This window comes from Schistocerca americana, chromosome 5, assembly GCF_021461395.2.
Source record: "Schistocerca americana isolate TAMUIC-IGC-003095 chromosome 5, iqSchAmer2.1, whole genome shotgun sequence".
NCBI classification, from domain to species: Eukaryota; Metazoa; Arthropoda; class Insecta; order Orthoptera; family Acrididae; genus Schistocerca; species Schistocerca americana.
In genome coordinates, this window is record NC_060123.1 from 218325168 (window position 1) to 218344954 (window position 19787).

Below are 19787 nucleotides of genomic sequence, written 5' to 3' on the forward strand. Positions count from 1 at the left end.
GGCCCTAATAGTGAAACTGTTAATTCCATGGGAAGTGTAAGAAACCATACAATGTAAAATACTTGGACTCCTGATAAAGCATTTTTGTTTTTATGATAATGCTTGCCTCCTCACAGCAGTAAAAATGCAGGCGTTGTTGGAAACACTTAACTGAGAACGCTTTCAACATCTGCTATAACTGCCCCAAACACAATCTTTGAACATGGTGACGACATAGCCTGAGAAGTCACTTGTTAAGATATGACAGTTGCCACAAGAATTAGAAGTTGTTGGAAACACTTAACTGAGAACGCTTTCAACATCCACTATAACTGCCCCAAACACAATCTTTGAACATGGTGACGACATAGCCTGAGAAGTCACTTGTTAAGATATGACAGTTGCCACAAGAATTAGAAGTTGAAGGCTTCCAAGGTCTTGGCAAATGATAGGGCAGTGCTTAAATTTATCGAGGACATATTTTGAAAAGTAAAATAAATTCATGGTAGTACTTGTGGAGCTGATGTTTTCTTTTTTTTATGTTTTTTTTATGTTGGTACATGCTGTGCAATAATGTAAGTCAAGTGTCAACTTGACGTGGAAATAATTTTGCTTATAAAGTTTCCAAAGTAGTTAGGTATGTATGTTTCCTTCAAATGAATAAAAGAGAATACCATGCCATCAAATGCTTCTTTTGTAAGTGTGAAGGCTTCCACAGTCAATGTGAATTTAAATAAAATCCTCTTGTTTTGGGCAGTTTATATTCAATGTAAATTCATCTAAGACTGCTGAAAGTTTGTAAAGATTCTACTCCTTCATACCCACAGCTAAGAAATGGGTCTCTCAATTGTAATGTACTGTATTCAACATGAAAACGATGTATATGATGGGTTTCTCAAAACTGTAATCAAGGTGTTAGAAGTAGCTGACACCATAGGTATAACAGAAGATAATATGGCATATTTTACTTGTTGAATTAACTACAAAAATTCTTTTTCCAAGAAGAGCACAACAATTGTTGAATGGCACAAATGAAAAAAAAAAAAAAAAAAAAAAAAAAAAAAAAAATAAACTTGCCAATTTTTGAACTTTTTTTTAGAAAATCCAATTGATTTCAAAAAAGTAGGAACTGTGAATGAAATGTAGGTCTAGCACTTGATGTCAGAAATAAAACAGCAATGAATGCAAGGAGTGAGGGAGGGACCTGGAACTCTTGTAGCAAAATAGGCATTGTTGCTTATACCTGCTATACAGTGAGGTGACAAAAGTCATGGGATAGCGATAAGCACATACACAGATGGTGATAGTATTGTGTATATCTGGTATAAAAGAGCAGTGCATTGGTGGATGTCACTTGTACTCAGGTGATTCATGTGAAAAGGTGTCCGATGGGATTATAGCTGCATGACAGGAATTAATAGACTCTGAAAACAGAATGGTAGTAGGAGCTAGACACAATGGGGCTTTCCATTTTGGAAACTGTTAGGGAATTCAGTATTCCAAGATCCACTCTATCAAGTGTGTGCCAAGAATACCAAATTTCAGGCATTACCTCTCACCACAGATGATGCAGTGGCTGACAGCCTTCACTTAACAACTGAGAGCTGTGCCATTTGCTTAGAGTTGTCAGTGCTAACAGGCAAGCAATATTGTGTGAAACAACTACAGAAATCAATGTGTGGTGTAAAACAATATATACATTAGAACAGTGTGGCAAAATTAGGTGGAAATGGGCTATGGCAGAAGATGACTGAAGAAAGTGCCTTTCCTAACAGCACGACATTGCCTGTGGCACCTCTCATGGGCTCGTGATCACATTGGTTGGACCCTAGATGATTGGACAACCATGGACTGGTCAAATGAATCCTGATTTCAGTTAGTAAAGCTGATGGTAGGGTCTGAGTGTGCTGCTGACACCACAAAGCCATGGACCAAAGTTGTCAACAAGGCTCTTTGCAAGCTGGTGGTGGCTCCATAATGGGGTGGGCTGTGTTTGCATGGAACTGACTGAGCACTCTGGTCCAACTGAACCAATCATTGGCTGGAAATGGCTGTGTTCAGCTACTTGGAGACCATCTGCAGCATTTCATGGAATTCATGTTCCAAATAACTATGGAATTTTTATGGGTAACAATGTGCCATGTCACCAGGCCATTGTTCTTTGCAGTTGGTTTGAAGAACATTCTTGACAATTTGAGTGAATGATCTGGCAACCCAGTTTGTCCAACATGAATCCCATCAAACATTTATGGGCCATAATTGAGAGGTCACTTCATGCACAAAATCCTACACCTGTAACACTTCCGGAATTATGGACGGCTGCACAGGCGGCATGATTCAGTACTTCTGCAGGGGCTTCCAATGACTTTTTGAGCCCATGTCCTGTTGAGTTGCTGCACTATACCAGGCAAAAGGATGTCCGATGTCACATTAGGAGATATCCCATGACTTTTGTCACCTGAGTGAAAAAGGCAATGACCAGTACCTACTTGGATGCAAGAAAGATTATTCTTCTTTCTTACATCCCAAAATATAAGTCTTCTGGACTCACTGGATGAAAAAATTCACAAGAAGAAGCCTGGATTACTAATAAATAAAACAATCATTCATCAGAACAATGCAGCTGCCCACAAAGTTGCTTTTGCTAGTGGAAACACTTAATGATTTGAAGCATCAATTTTGCAAACACCTCCCTATCCACCTGATTTAATGCCCTCTACTTTACACATATTCCTACAGCCCAACAAATTTGGATTGGGAAATGTTTTAAATCCACTTATTATAGTTTGGTACCCAAAGAAGGCTTTGTTGCAGACCATTCAGGCATTTCACGGGAAGAATTTATTCACTGGAAATAATGTTTTACAAAGCACACTGCCCTACAGGGGACTACACAAAAAATAAACATATTTCCAACTTAAAAACAAGGACTTTCACTGTTAGGCTGGGAAATGCTCTCCTCACATTGTATTATGGCACTGCCACAACAGTACAACTAAAGTAGAAGGGATGTTCATAAAATTCATTGCCTGATAAATAGAACAAAAGTTTAATCGATCATATTTTCATGTTATAAACTGGAAGATTCAACTGAGAAAACCTGTAAATTCAAGAGACAGATAGGACAACCAGTGCTTCCATTCAGGGGAAGCATATTCCAGAACACCAAAAGCAAACACATTTGTCTGGGGATTGTTTGATAGGCTGGGGACTGGGGTATGCAGTAGGCCTGGATTCTTGGTGCATATGATGTCAATATAATATAACAAACAAGAAAATTATGATAAGTACTCCAAAAATTTAGAAAATATATACCTGGCATGTATTTCAGGGGTACCATTATTATACTTGCTTCCTCTTTCCCACATTCCAAAATCTGGCGTGCGATATGCTCGTTCAACATAATAAACCAAATTTTGCACAAATGCCACCTCATCTTGTGTGTATATAATTTGCAAACCTGAGGTTATCATTTGCACTAGGAACAACAGGTATAGTGAAACAACATCAATCTGTGAGAGAAACAAAACACTATAAAAAATGTCACACTGCTTGTTTTTCTCAGCAAGATAGAAAAAAAAGGTGAGTCAATATACCGAAAATATGTGTTAGGTGTCCAAATAGATACAATCCTTTGATACTTATTTCTTAATGAAACTAAGAGTACTGATTTTCTTAAAAAAATTCAAAAACTGTGTTCAAACAAGAAGTACTTATATTTTACCTGCAAGTGTGAGTAATCATCATCACTGAATACTTCATCACCAGTGATTAAATGGAATTTGCAGTGAAGTGCATATTTGCTGCTCTGTTGCTTTTTGAAAAGTTCTATGCGATGTGATTGCTTAATCCAGCATTCTAATATTCCTCTCATACATTTTACTGCCGACTGGCCCAATTCATGGGATTTTCCTCGGTCATCATCAATGCGCCTACAAGAAGCATTATATAGTATCACTGTTCACTGAAGCCAACCAAAAGAACATGCAAATATAAACAGACTAATAAAAATGGAGAGAAAATATTAAGATATAACAAATGCCATACAAAACTAAAAGAAGTGAGAGAGAAAAGTGACTGAAGAGGCAAAACTACGCAGCTAAAAGAGTAACTACGTTGGTATCCTTCAGATCTGATAAGGTAGCTGGAGCATAAAAGGTAACAAAAGTAAGAGAACTAAACCAGGACATTTTACATTTTTACAGCAAGATTTTTATTTATAGTCATATACCTTTTGTCTGGTTTCACGTCATCTTCTATTTTTCCTATCTTGTGCTAGTCTATTCATATGTGTATCTACATCTATATGCACAATAAACTGTTTTACATATTCTTGTTTCTTTCTACTGGTCCTTTCAGTATCAAATTTTCTATTCATATATGCTTTGGTATTTGTCCCATTAAAAATCATTTCTTCTGCCTTGGTATGTAATGCATTATTTGCACCCAAAATCCTTCCTTGTTGCTCTTCGTTTTATACTTCATCCTGCTGTAACCAGAAGGCTGGCACCTTTTCAAAACTACTGTTTTCTCTTTCACAGAGGGAACAGCATCCTGGCAGCAGTATACAACTTAAATAAAGCAGTTACTGAAATGGTTACATAGCTGGTGCCATACTGTAACATTTAAATCATTATTTGCACAGTTTCAGACTTTCCAAAAATATCATTTATGATGGATGAAATTTAGCAGTATATGTTTTGCAACTGTTACTGTTCACCTCTTTTGTCATTTCTCAGGAGGACAAACCACCTAAACTCTCTTTGTTAGTTTTGTTAATCCTGAAAGCCAAGAAAAGCAACTGTGAGTTTATGAAAGTACACTGACGTACCAGTACTTGCAAAACCATAGTCATCACTCACTAATGAACATATTGCCATCAGCTCTTCTATGGTATTCATATTTAAGACTACATGTATAATCACCCATTAGCAGTATTGGGTACCTCCCATTCTGCGACTATGCAAACTGTTCAATCCATTGACAACAGTCTCCCTAAATCTGTTCTTCCTTGTGGTTGATATTGTAGCATTTTACAGAACAGCCTATTTTCTGGCACTGTGACAATAAGCTGATGACATTTAATTGGTATGTTAGTTCATCATGCACCATTCTTTTATATCTCATTGTTTTCTTACATTTTCACTTCTCACTTTGTCCTTCAGTGCCCACATGCATCTATCTGTGTGCTGTTTTATTCTGCCTTCGTCATTTTGACAGTGTGTCCAATATTGTAAAATCTAATTTGTAAGTCTTTCTTTATTTGTTTATCAAAGTTTCTTTTAAATATGTCATTTTATTGGTAACAATTTGTTAAATACTTCACTATATCTGTCTGGTCTGTAAATTGCAGAATATTGTACCAAAATACATAAAGTCTGATACCCATTCTAATAATTTGTTATTAACACAAATTTTTCTTCATTCCCAGTAGTACCAATTATCTTCATTTTACTATCTGAAACTTTCATACAGTCCTATGAGAAAAGTTTTGAAGTTTGTATTCAGACCTTTGTCACTCATCTTTCGTTTCAGTCATTACCATCTAGTCATCTGCCAATAATAATGTTAGCAGCAATGTGTTTTTTTCAATTTTAACACCAGGGGAGTTTGTTTCTTTCCAATCTTAGAGTGAGGCATCTGTATAGATACTAAATAATAATAGTGATAAACCACGTCATTTTCTAGGTTCTCAATTAATTTCTATTGTTTTTACCATTTTCCTGGGATAATTTAAACTGGGCACTAAGATGCCGCTATTGCATATTTTAAGAGCAAATCATCATCATTTTGATAAACAAATATACCTCATTATTGGTTCAGATGAAGAAGACATTGGAAGGCAGATACATATAACAGTATTCCTAATTGCTTAATGTCAGTAAAGCGAAGCATCATTTTTAAATCTTCAATAATATTATGGAAAGGATAGATTCCTGTTCACTATATAGAGGAGATGTTGAGTAGCAGACAGGCTGTCTGCAACTCAACACTCCTTTATATGGTGAGTAGCAAATTATCCTTTTCATAATACTGTCATTATTCCACGCTGGATTTGCCAACGATTTTTAAATCATCTGTGCTTGATCACAAGTGATCCCAGCACCAGTAATTTTTATTTTTCCCAAAGGGACTAACCAGATCCCAAATCTTTAGCAGCAGATTTTGATTATAAGAACAAACAAATGTCTAAATTGCTTTCAACAGCATAAATTTCAGCTTTTTAGAATGACAAAATCTTTCCTATTGGTGTAAGCCGTGATTGTTAACATACTGGAGATGAGCGACATAGCTCCTGCATCTCACAGATTTACTCCAAAAAGACAAGTGACATAGGACCACCATCAGCCATTTCTCAGGTTTCTAAATGTATTCCAATGTTTGTTTTGTTTCTGACGTCTGTGAACAGGTATTCTATGATTTTTGTACTACCATGAAAAAATACAGTTGCCGGCACCTGTCACTCATATTGGCAAGAAAGGAAAGTTACTTGCTTTGTGGTGTGCTGAATCATCTTGTTGACAAATGCAAGGACACAAAACGTCACGCACAGAGCGTAGGGCTTTGATTGTTGCCTCTGTCATTGGCTTCATGCTTTGTATTTGTCTTCAGGATGGCCTTAAATGATAAAGAGATAGAGTCTGTGTTGATGGTTCAGAGCTTGATGAACAAATTTCTGGTTTCTAAAGCAGTGATGATAAGCTGTTTGTTTCACTGCATTTTTTTCTGTAACCGTATATACTGTCAACTGAACACCAGAAAGCTAAATAGACCTCCTTTGCACTGAAAGTGTTAGTCAAGAGAATGCTTTTTATCACTTCTGTGAATTCTACATCTTGTAAACAGTGTAACTCTTATTTCAAAAAGCCACCATGGGCATGATCCTATTCATAAGGTGAGAACAATCTTTGATATATTTGTGATAAACAGTGAAAGCTTATAAATCAGGAGGAAATATCACTACATATGAAGGGATTTGTCCTCTTCACAGCTGACTTACTTTCAAGGTCTACATGAAAAATAAGCCTAACAAGTATGGCATAAATTTTTTTATGTTATGTGAAAGTGGATACAATTTGAAACGTGAAATTCTAATAACAGCATTTTGCATGTAGTAAACAGACTGTGTGAATGTTACTGTGGTAAATGCCATATTCTACACATGAATCAATTTTACACTCGCTCATCTGTGGGAAAACACAACTAAGGCAGTAGGTACAGTAGTGAAAAAAGGACTAGCTAAAGATCAAGTAGCCCAGAGACTGACAGAAAATGAACTTTCGTTTTTGAAACAAGACCATTTGCAGCCTGCAAAATGGAAAGAGACTAGGGTTGTATTTATTTTGACAATGAAACAGAAAACAACAGCATCTAATGACACTGTCAGAATAAAGTTAGAAATTACAGAGAAGATGAAGCCTGACTGTATTTTGGATTACGATAAAAACAAGGCTGGAGTGGACCACAGTGGCCAGCTAATGTACTACCCTTCTGAGAGGAAACAAATAAAGTGGTCCAGAATGAGATTTTCACTCTGCAGCGGAGTGTGCGCTGATATGAAACTTCCTGGCAAATTAAAACTGTGTGCCCGACCGAGACTCGAACTTGGGACCTTTGCCTTTCGCAGGCAAGTGCTCTACCAACTGAGCTACCGAAGCACGACTCACGCCCGGTACTCACAGCTTTACTTCTGCCAGTATCTCGTCTCCTACCATCAAAACTTTACAGAAGCTCTCCTGTGAACCTTGCAGAACTAGCACTCCTGAAAGAAAGGATAATGTGGAGACATGGCTTAGCCACAGCCTGGGGGATGTTTCCAGAATGAGATTTTCACTCTGCAGCGGAGTGTGCGCTGATATGAAACTTCCTGGCAGATTAAAACTGTGTGCCCGACCGAGACTCGAACTCGGGACCTTTGCCTTTTGCGGGCAAGTGCTCTACCAACTGAGCTACCGAAGCACGACTCACGCCCGGTACTCACAGCTTTACTTCTGCCAGTATCTCGTCTCCTACCTTCCAAACTTTACAGAAGCTCTCCTGTGAACCTTGCAGAACTAGCACTCCTGAAAGAAAGGATATTGTGGAGACATGGCTTAGCCACAGCCTGGGGGATGTTTCCAGAATGAGATTTTCACTCTGCAGCAGAGTGTGTGCTGATATGAAACTCCCTGACAGATTAAAACTGTGTGCCCGACCGAGACTCGAACTCGGGACCTTTGCCTTTCGCGGGCAAGTGCTCTACCAACTGAGGTACCTAAGCACGACTCACGCCCGGTACTCACAGCTTTACTTCTGCCAGTATCTCGTCTCCTACCTTCCAAACTTTACAGAAGCTCTCCTGTGAACCTTGCAGAACTAGCACTCCTGAAAGAAAGGATATTGTGGAGACATGGCTTAGCCACAGCCTGGGGGATGTTTCCAGAATGAGATTTTCACTCTGCAGCGGAGTGGGCACTGATATGAAACTTCCTGGCAGATTAAAACTGTGTGCCCAGCCGAGACTTGAACTCGGGACCTTTGCCTTTCGCGCGCAAGTGCTCTACCAACTGAGGTACCTAAGCACGACTCACACCTGGTACTCACAGCTTTACTTCTGCCAGTATCTCATCTCCTACCTTCCAAACTTTACAGAAGCTCTCCTGTGAAACTTGCAGAACTAGCACTCCTGAAAGAAAGGTTATTGTGGAGACATGGCTTAGCCACAGCCTGGGGGATGTTTCCAGAATGAGATTTTCACTCTGCAGCGGAGTGTGCGCTGATATGAAACTTCCTGGCGGATTAAAACTGTGTGCCTGACCGAGACTCGAACTCGGGAACTTTGCCTTTCGCAGGCAAGTGCTCTACCAACTGAGCTACCGAAGCACGACTCACGCCCGGTACTCACAGCTTGCGCAGGAGAGCTTCTGTAAAGTTTGGAAGGTAGGAGACGAGATACTGGCAGATGTAAAGCTGTGAGTACCGGGCGTGAGTTGTGCTTCGGTAGCTCAGTTGGTAGAGCACTTGCCCGCGAAAGGCACAGTTCCCGAGTTCGAGTCTCGGTCAGGCACACAGTTTTAATCCGCCAGGAAGTTTCATATCAGCGCACACTCCGCTGCAGAGTGAAAATCTCATTCTGGAAACATCCCCCAGGCTGTGGCTAAGCCATGTCTCCACAATATCCTTTCTTTCAGGAGTGCTAGTTCTGCAAGGTTCACAGGAGAGCTTCTGTAAAGTTTGGAAGGTAGGAGACGAAATACTGGCAGAAGTAAAGCTGTGAGTACCGGGCGTGAATCGTGCTTTGGTAGCTCAGTTGGTAGGGCACTTGCCTGCGAAAGGCAAAGGTCCTGAGTTCGAGTCTCGGTCGGGCACACAGTTTTAATCGGCCAGGAAGTTTCAAATAAAGTGGTGGGAGAAAGTTTTTTTTTTCACAGTCTCATAATGATGGCCATAAATTTGAATGTTTTATACAAAAAGTTGAAGCTGACTAACAAACATCTAGTTGAGTTCATTACTGAACTGGCAGATGCTTTGGCGAACATTGGTTGTCTGGTTGAATCAATTTCCACTCAAAACAGTTCACCTGTAGATAGACTCAGTGGAAGACATTTCTCTAAATTGATTCCACCTTCAGAAAAGTCAAAATGTCTCAGAGAATGTGCAAAGCTTGAGCAGAAAGAAGCATTGCAAGATCTGGCAAAGTGGTGAGGAGAGATACCAGACAATTTTTATAGAAGAAAGATCCATATTTTAAATGCAATAAACTTATCTGTTTTATGAACAGGTTCCCTAACATATAACTTCTCTTTGAGAAACAGTTTTGTTCTCTGCAAGGGATCAGCGCATTTAAGTATGTTACCTCTCTTCTGTTGATCAGTAAGAATGTCAGTAGACAACGTAACCACAATAAAGCTCTCATACCTCCAGATGAGTGTTTGATTGCTTGTTACAGTTATGAGCACATCAAAGCAAAAGTCAGTCAATGGAATTCAAGCTGAAACTGACAAGTGGTGACCCAAATGTGATCCAGAACTGCAAGGAACTGAACTACAACTGATTTGTGTCAAGTCTACATGATGTTGGAAGAACCGACAGTGTCAAGATTAGTGGTCTACTTGTCTCAGTTTTGGCCCAGTAACTCAGTCCTGTGATTCTGTTCACCAGAATCACAGTTGACACAACAAAGTTTGGACTCAGAGTAAGCCAACTGGATCACCACTCCGCAGCTGAGGTGCAGGACATCATCACTGTGCCCCCAGGGGTGAGTTCCTACGAAAAGCTCAAGGCACAACTTAAACAGAGAGTCACTGCCTCACAGCAGTATAGAATATGCCAAGTTCTTATGTAAGGGGATATTGTAGATCATAAGCCATGGCAACATCTATGGCATCTGCACAGCAAGATGGATCAGTCACAGTGCTGGACAACGTATTGCACACTCAGGTAAAGGCAATAGTGGCATCTCAATTGAACATGTAATTTGATGTCATGGCAGAACTTGCAGACCAAATATAGGAAGCCATCAGCCCAGCCCAGATTAGTGCAGTCGTGGCATAGTGCTGCAGTACGATAGTCTCGGCAACAGTTGCACGCACCAATTACAACTCACTCTTAGCAAAGGTGGAAATGTTATGTACGCAGGTTGGTGGGCAGTTGTCACAAGGTGGTGCAGGAAACAATGCTGATGGCAGTTGGTCATGCGTGCAACCCCCTGTTACCTGTTCATTAGTGACAGAAGCTATGGCCTGAATTTTCTGGTGGACATTGGTTTGGACCTGAGTATCTCACCATGGTCTCAGAGACATTGCTGCAGGCCACAAACTGCCTTCCATCTATTGGCAGCCAAAAATTAAACTATTGCAACCTAGGGCATCCAGAGTATGGACTTGAATTTAGGATTACATCATCCATTCTCTGGGATTTTACTGTCACAGATGCTATAATCGGCACAGATCTCTTGGAACATTACAACCTCTTGCCAGACATAATCAACACCCGATTGGTTGGCAGCATTACTGGGTTAACTACCACTGGGTTTCATTGCAGCACAGCCATCCACAATGCGAAGCTGATACAGGCACAAGAGAGTAAGTGCACTTCTTTACTAAGTCTGTTTCTGATTTCACCAGATCACCAGAAGCACCTAAGCAAATACCACACAGTAAAGTGCACCATATCAAAAAGATGGATGGATCACCAGTGTCAAGCAAACCTAGATGTTTCCACTGGACCACCTCACTATTACTAACACAGAGTTTGACACTACACTATGAGAGGGCATCATCAGACGGTGAAGCAGTCCATGGGCCTCCACCTTACACCTGGTGCCTAAGAAAGATAGAGCCTGATGCTCCCGTGAAGACTATCATGCGCTTAATGCATCAATGCCTGACTGTAATCCTGTACCACTGTTAAGGGATTACATGGTACAATGATATTCATTGTATTAGACTGAGCAAAAGTCTATATCCTGATACCAGTAGCAAAAGAACATATCCCAAAGACTGGAACTACAATGCCATTTGGGCTATCTGAAAGCATGTATACAACATTTGGATTACGGAAGGCAGCAAAGATATGGCAAAGGTTTATTGACTCTGTCCTTCAAGTCCATCTGTTCTGCTTTGCATACCTGGATGACGTGCTCATGTTTTCAGCCATCCCAAGCAACATTGACAACACCTGCAGGAAGTGTCTGGAGCATTACAGAGTCATGTTGAACAGTGCTAATTGTGTTTTCAGGCAACATGATGTTATTTTCTTAGGACACGGAATTTCATCTGTGGGCTCTCTATCTTTAACAGAGAAGATCGAAGCAGTTCTACAGCTCCCTAGGCCAACCACAACCAAGAAACTGTGGCGGTTCCTAGGCATGCTGAGCTTTTATCATTGTCGCCTACCTCGTGAAGCAGAATGGCAGGAACCATTGACACCAGCAGGACATAAAGAGAACGGTAGTTCCTCAGTGCAGTGGACCAAGGCTATGTGCTTCACATTTGAGGATGCGAAACAGAGCATGGCTGACACAGTATTCCTTGCACATCCCAAACTCAATGCTTCCCTAGTGTTAGAAGTTAATGCAACAAGACGGCTATCGGTGTGGCACTACAACAATAGTCAGAGGGCTCATGGCAACCATTGGTGTATTTCTCTCAAGAACTGTCCAAATCTCAGAGGAAGTGCAATGCCAATGACCGAGAGTTGCTGGTTGTATATGAGACTAAATTCTTTCTACCACAGATTGAGGCATGAGTATTTACAATCTTCATGGACCAAAAACTGATGACCTATTCAGTTAAGTGGAACAATACCAACTGCTCTCCTCACAAATATAATAATCTTGAATTTATGGCACAATTCAGGACTGACATCAAGCAGTTTTTAGTATTGATAATTAGTAGCTGACTGTCTTTCGCACATCAGCAGCATGATGGGGGCTGTTGATTTTTCCACACTGGCCCGAGCGCAAAAAAATGATGAAGAGCTCCGAACACTCATTGACGATCCTGTCAGTATTACAATTGCAACTCACTGACATTGTGGAAAAAGATGTCAGCCTCTACTGTGATATCTCCTGAGGAAGACCTCACCTGTTTCTTCCATCAGCATTCAGAAGACAAGTTTATGGCCGCGTCCACAACATGTGCCACCCAGGAGTCCATCCCACCTTTAGGCTGATGTCTCGATGTTTCAAGTGGCTGGGATGGAAAAAAAGACTGTCAGAGATGGGCATGAATGAGTCTAAAATGTCAACGGTGTAAGGTGTCTTGCCATGTGCAAGTGCTGATTGGTGATTTTCTGAATATAACCATGCATTTTACGCATGTTCATCTTGATGTAGTAGGACCACTCCCTTGATAGATTTATTTCACCCTGTGAGCAGAGGCAGTGCTCACTGACGACATTACCAGTGAAAAATTGGCCTCTACATTTGTGTCAGCATGGTTAGCGAGATGTGTTTGCCTTTTGCATATTACTATTGGTTGCAGTTGGAAATTTAAGTTATGCTTATTCAGACAGCTTGCCAAATTTTGTGGGTATGTCAACCACAAGAGTACTAGTTACCATTCTGCTAGCAATGGCATGATTGAGCACTGGCCTTGCTCCCTGAAGGAAGTGCTCATGTGCCATGACACAACTTGGACATCGGCTCGTCCTATTGTCCTCCTCAGCCTGCAAACCACATATGAACCTGACATTGATTCTTCAGCTATGAAGTTAGTCTATGAAGAGACTCCAGGTGAATTCACTGATGCTGTTGTCCTGCATATATCTACACAAGACCAGCCAGAATTCTTACGTCATATGTGGGACCATATTGCACAGATATGACCTTTGAAAACTTCCCATCACAGCACACCACTTTGTTATGTGCATCAAGGTATAGTTAACCTTGAAATAACTGATTTCTATGAACACAGTTTTTTATAAGTATATTGATAACCTCTGGTATCGTGGGATTCTGAATGTTCGTTGGCTTTATTACATTACAAAATACAATGTCATTCGTCTTTGCAGCGAAACCGAAATTGAACAGCAGAAACATCCTTGATTTTCACCTATGAAGGAACCTCCAAAGACAAAGTTCATCAGAGCACTTTTTCCTTGCTGTCTATTTTTCCCACTGTATCATCAACAAATGCCTGTAAATAAACTTTTGTGCCACTTATTGTCTCAGAACATGGGCAAAATTTCATTGATTCTTACAAGAGTGTTTCTCAATGGGGAATTTGCTGCAATTTTCATTGAACACTTGGTATTTCGTGCTACGGCCAACCATGAGTGTATCCATAGAATCTATTTGTACCTATCTTTTTTGTGCAGTATAGAATATGACTTGACAGCTGCTCTCATGTCATGATCCAAACTGATGGCATTAAACCACCATTGCAACCTCCATACACTGGCCATACCACGTGTTATGAAGAGGTACGCATATGCTGAACATCTTGGTGAATGTCAAGACAATGACCGTTTCCTTCAACAGAGTCAAACCTGCGTATGTATTTCAAGAGGCGTCACTGTCCACAACACCACAAAGACATCAGAATCTTCCAGAGCCTGATACCCAGCCACAAGTACTGCAGTTACCACAACCAGCCGCCACAGAACAACTACTGGTACCGTCAACCCATTCTGGATGATGTGTACATTTTCCTGTTTGTTTCCTCTACATCAGCACTTTGCTTCCACCAAGGGGGTGCATGTAGTGTCTGACACGAGTGTTGTCATGCACTAGTGCAGAATTAAGTGTCCACATAGTGTTGGTAGCACAGTATCACATAATGTAACCAACTGAACTGCAGGTGTCAAAGCAGTTTCACACCCACGCACAAGGGATGCTGTGTTTTTTATTCATACTCTATGTATTCCTTTTATTCCTTGTTATTGTGAATTTACTGTGTCATTTTTGCTCCTTGTTCATTATCTGTTACTGTGTTACTATGGGTTAACTTGTTCCCTTTCAGCAATTCTGTTTTCTGCAAGGGATCAATGGATTAAAGTATATATCTCTTCTACCAAGTAGCATGGGTGTTGGCAGATGACATACCAGCAATAAAGCTGCTATACCTTCAGACGAGTGTTTGATTGCTAGTTCTGGATATGGGCATGTCAAAGCAAAGATGGTCAGTCAGGGTCAAGTAAAAACTGACAAGATTATGTTAACATACTGACAAAGATTGTATTGACCTTCAGATGAGTTGTTAGCCTTGTTTTTATATTTTATTTACAGGTTTTTTGGAATAAATGTAAACTAAAAATTGACAACATCCATTCAATACAATCTTAGTTCATAGCAACAACATCCATTTGCTAACATATGCTGGTAACTGTGGTTGATGACACCTAAAGTCTTTTACAATGCTGACTATTGGTGCCAATGAATTGAAGGGCTCGGAGAGATATAGTCATAAGCCACAACTTTCACGAAATTGAGTTTTTCATGTTGCGGCATTCTTAACAATGTCTTCTTCACAATGTGTTGAAAAAGTTCCATGTTACTGCAACAGATGGCAGCTATGATGGAGTGCAGTTCTATGCTGTGCCATCTGGTGGTAGTTTCAGAAGATACATAGTCACAAGCCACGGCAAAATGGCAGGTGGGTCAGGGACGTCTGAAGCATCTTCGGGTCTTCAACGCATATTTGACACAGACAGTAGTGGAAGTGAAGAGCTTGACCCTTTGGATCCTGACAGTGATGAATCTTGGCATCCATCGACCAGCAGTTCCAGCTCAGATGATGTTTCGGTAAGTATATAAAATGGTTTATTTCTGGTGATTAATTTCCTGTGGCTTGTGACTTTGTTCCTCTCAACATTGCCAACACATTTGACAGCCATCCTGTGTGTTAATGATGAAACTTGATGGGCACATTTATATAACTACTTAATGGTGCAATAATGTAGTTTCAAAGGTAAAAGATGTGTAAAAAATATTTTCTCATTAATGTGGTTTTAGCGAAATTTTATGTTTTGTGTGGCTTATGACTATTTCTCACAGAAATTCTTAGACTATTTTGCTCTTCATATTATAGCTTGAAATAAGTAGAATAAATGAAGAATCACCCGAAAAACCAAAGCCTTCACAGAAAAGAACGCGAAATATTTATCAGTGGAAGAAAAATAAAGCAAAACGTCGACGAAATGCTGGTCAGCAGTATAAGTCTTTAAAAACCCACAAGACTGTTCAGGCTGCTACTATAGGAAGTCCCTGTACTTGTTTAAATAAATGCTTCACAAAACTGCTTGGAGAGGAAGAAAACATTTTTCATTCATTTTGGGACATAGGAAACTTTAATGGCCAGAATAATTACCTGATGAGCTGTATGAAAATGGAACCGAAAAAGCGGAGGTTTGTTCACTATATAAATAAAAATGGTTTAATATTTTGTATATTTATTTCATTTTGTTACATTTGTCATAATTTCTTTCAAAGCTATCCAAAAAAGACTTCCAAGAAAATATCATCCAGGGATGTTACATTTTCTTATAATGTGAGGGTATGCGGAATACAAGCAATGATCTGCAAGGAAACTTTCCTAAGGGTTCATGGCTTACAGATACATGCACGAAGAGTGAGAAATTTGCAACATCAAATGATGCAGGGATTTGCAGTGCCAAAAGAAGATGGAAGAGGTTTGTATGTTACTCTGTGCTATAAGTTAGGGATGTACTCAAACTGAGTACTATACAAATATTTCTATGAGTCAGAGGATATAAGCTCATCCTTTTTTTTCTTTCAGGAAAACATGGAAACTACCCACATAAATTTCAAGATGAAGCTGTACAAAGTGTTAGAGAATTTCTCAACACCATACCGAAATATAACAGTCATTACAGTAGGCAACAGAACCCCAATAGAGTGTATTTGGATTGTGATCTCACAACTGCTTCCTTATTTCGAGATAAATACTCAGAATACTGCAAGGGAAAGCAGGTTCCTGCAGTATCTGAAAGTAAATTCAGAGAAATTTTTGTATCTGAATTTAACATAGGCTTCAAACTACCAAAAAGTGACACCTGTTCAAAATGTGATGGATTTCTAATTGCAATAAATAACCCAGAATTATGTGCAGAAGTAGTCACAGAAAAGAAATAACAATATGAACTGCATCTCAAAAAGGCTGACAGAGGACAAAATATGATTGCGTCTTTAACTGCTCTGGCTAAAGAAAATTCGAAAGAGCATCATGTGATAGCAATGGATATGCAGCAAACATTCCCCACACCTAAACTAACAGTTGGTCCAGCATTTTATAAGAGGAAAATATGGACATACAACTATGGTATCCACGACTGTGGATAAAATAAGAGTTATATGTTTCTGTGGAGCAAGAAAGATGGAGGACGGGGTTCAGATGAGGTTGGGAGCTGCTTATTGAAGTACTTGGAGATAACAAATCATCAGACAAAACATCTCCACATAATCACAGACAACTGCAAGGGTCAGGCAAAGAACTGGACTATTATTGCTTTGGAAAGGTCCCTTGTTGCTACCAAAAGATTTGATTCTGTCCAGCATTACTTCCCTGTGGTAGGTCACACCATGCTACCTTGAGATCGTGATTTTGGTCGCATTGAACGGTATGCAAGAAACAGACGTCCAATAGTGTACACTCCAGATGAATGGGCAGAAGTAATAAAATCTACGAATCCGAAACATTTCATTGTAACTAAAATGGAAAGAGAAGACTTCAGAAGTTTGGAAAGCCTGAAGACATTGATCTCAAAACGTACAGAATCCACGTCTGGAGATCCCCTCCATTTCAGTGAAGCTACTCAATTTAAGTTTGAGTCTGAAGATCCCTTCAAGCTAAGTGTAAAGCACTCAGCTAAGTGTAAAGCACTCTTATTCAGACATAGGAGCTTTCACGTCAGTGGATATTCGTGTCAAAAAGAAAGGAAGGCTAGTCGAACCAAATCCATATCAGCTGCGAATAAAGTACAGAAAGCCACTACCAATTAACCAGAAAAAAACTGATGATGTACTGTCTCTTATGCCATACATACCTGCAGCAAATCAAGATTTCTTTCGGTCATGTACTGGAAATAACGTGTACAATGATGTGGTAGAGGAACTTCCTTGATGTTACTGTATCAATGAAAAAGTAATTTATACATCTCAGATACCTGATATGTATATATTAATGTGTAAAAATTATATATTCTGCTTGCTGTGTAAGAGTAGTTAAAATAAATCCTTACAAATTCATACTTTATGTTTTAAACAATTTTTTGGGAGATATAGTCATAAGCCACCATTGACTACATCTTAATTAGAATCATTCTAAAATTAATATTTTATAGCATGCAGACAGATGACTATTTAACAACATGCTTTGCAAGTATTAAGCAAGTGTTTGCAGTAGAAATAAAGTTTCTATTTTCTATTAAACATTTTCAGACCTCTGTGGAACTTTAAACTCGCTGTATCTCAAAACTAGTTCGATGTGGCTTATGACCATATCTCTCCGACCCCTTCAATTATTGAAGACAACTATTTCAAAAACTAGAAAAACTACCATGGGCATAGCAGTTCATTCCATGGCCAATAATGCCTGAATAATCCAAATAGGGAATATGGTGAAGTTAAGCCCTGTCATTATGGTGGTTGGGCAATAAGAGAGATGTACTGTCATGACTGTGTATTCAGAAGGGCAAACTCCTGGCAAAAAAAAGTAGTTGCTTCCACAGTTGCACTACAGGAAGCAGCAGCTTTTTTCAAAGTATCAACTTTTTCTCTAATTTACTACCTAAAAATTTAGCTGACATAAACACAAATAGCATTAAGCACAGCAGAGAGTGTTTATTATTATACAGGTTACAGATTAGGTTTCTATGAACTGTTCTATCTTTTGTTAATGTACACCCTGACTTGTTCCACGTTTTTGAAGTTTCCCCATCTACACAGGATATATGGTGTAAGATGAATGAATGAACAAATCAACAGAAAAGACAAGCTGTAGTCATGATCTAGGTATTCCTTTACTAAACTGCATGCCCATCATTCAAACAATAACTTCAGCTGCTGATCTTCTCAGTTAGCTTACTCTTGTTCAGTGGTATTGTTGCTCTTGCCATCTTTTTAATAGTGTGAAAGTTATCACCTTCATCAGATTTAGAGAAACATACACACACACACTCATACTCGCACAACCAACCCACATATGGCCACTGTCATCTCCGGCCACTGAGGCTCGAATCTCAGTTGAAGTGGGGAGGGGGAAGGATAGCAGAGTAGGGGTGGGGGAAGAAGATGCTGTAGTGCTGTCTACAGGAGGGGATGTGGTGGGGACAGGATGGTGGACCGCATTTACAGTTTATTGGGAGTGTTCTGGGAATCTGTTGTACATCTGTAAAGAGTCGCAAGTTCAGAAGATTTGTGCACACCATTCTTAAGCACTTGCTGACTGTTTGGGATCCTCCTCATGTCTGGTTTAAGGAAGACATTGATGAAACTCAGAAATGTGCAGCTGGATTTGTTACCAGCATCTGAGTCAACCAGTATAAGACACTTATGGAAATGTTTCATGAGTTTCGATGGGGATCACTGAAGAGGAGAAGACGATCTTTTCACAAATTGCTATTGATGAACTTTAAGAGACTCACAATTTGTGACAGACTATAGAACAATTTTACCTCATACAACATTAGTAATGTAAAAGGAGAAAATAAGAGATATTATGATGTAAGACGACACTTATTTGTCACTCATTCAATGTGTGTGCGGAACAGGAAAGAAAATTACAAACAACAGTACAAAGTACCCTCATTATGCTCTGTACAATGATCTGGTTGTAAAAGCAGATGTAGATAAAATTCAGGATTTATTACTCATGCAGTCAAAATACAGGTAAGTGAGAAATTTATAAGTTATAGTGTCATTAAAATTACTTGTTAACTGATACTTCTTTCCTTGGCACAACAAAGCACCAGTTCACCTGTAGTTTCTTACTAGTGTAATGTGCATGCATGGGAACTGTTAACAGCTCATTTAACAGTTGACAGCTGCAGCAGGCAAAACACATTTGTCAATGTTGACAGCCCTCTACCTGTCATCTGAGCTTCAATCAAGTCACAGCTGACAGCCAATGTGGCAACACTATAGCCATATAATGAACAGTTTTAATCAGAGTATAGTATTAAGAATTTTACAACTTGATTCCAAAGTTTTAAAATATGTCACCTTAAATATATGTATGCAATGAAACTCAATGCCAAAGGGGTATGACATAATGACAAATTGTGGTACATGATGACTCCTCTTACAGGATGGATAAAAACATGATACTACACACAGAGTGTCACAAACTGCCTGTTGGCTTCTGTCT

General features: G+C 39.5%; 1 protein-coding gene and 1 non-coding gene across 10 annotated transcripts in view; both read right to left on the minus strand.

Moving 5' to 3' along the window:
- LOC124616710 (probable phosphorylase b kinase regulatory subunit beta) overlaps nt 1-19787 on the minus strand; it is a 187631-nt gene that overhangs the window by 140548 nt on the left and 27296 nt on the right. For all 9 annotated transcript variants that reach the window (XM_047145060.1, XM_047145054.1, XM_047145063.1 and 6 more), the window contains exons 5-6: nt 3704-3911; nt 3295-3491 (exon numbers count right to left, since the gene is read on the minus strand). In XM_047145060.1, coding sequence (XP_047001016.1) covers nt 3295-3491; nt 3704-3911 — 405 coding nt within the window. The remainder of the gene's footprint in view (nt 1-3294; nt 3492-3703; nt 3912-19787) is intronic.
- On the minus strand, nt 7865-7939 carry Trnal-caa. The gene has a single exon. It is a non-coding gene; the product is annotated as a tRNA-Leu (tRNA).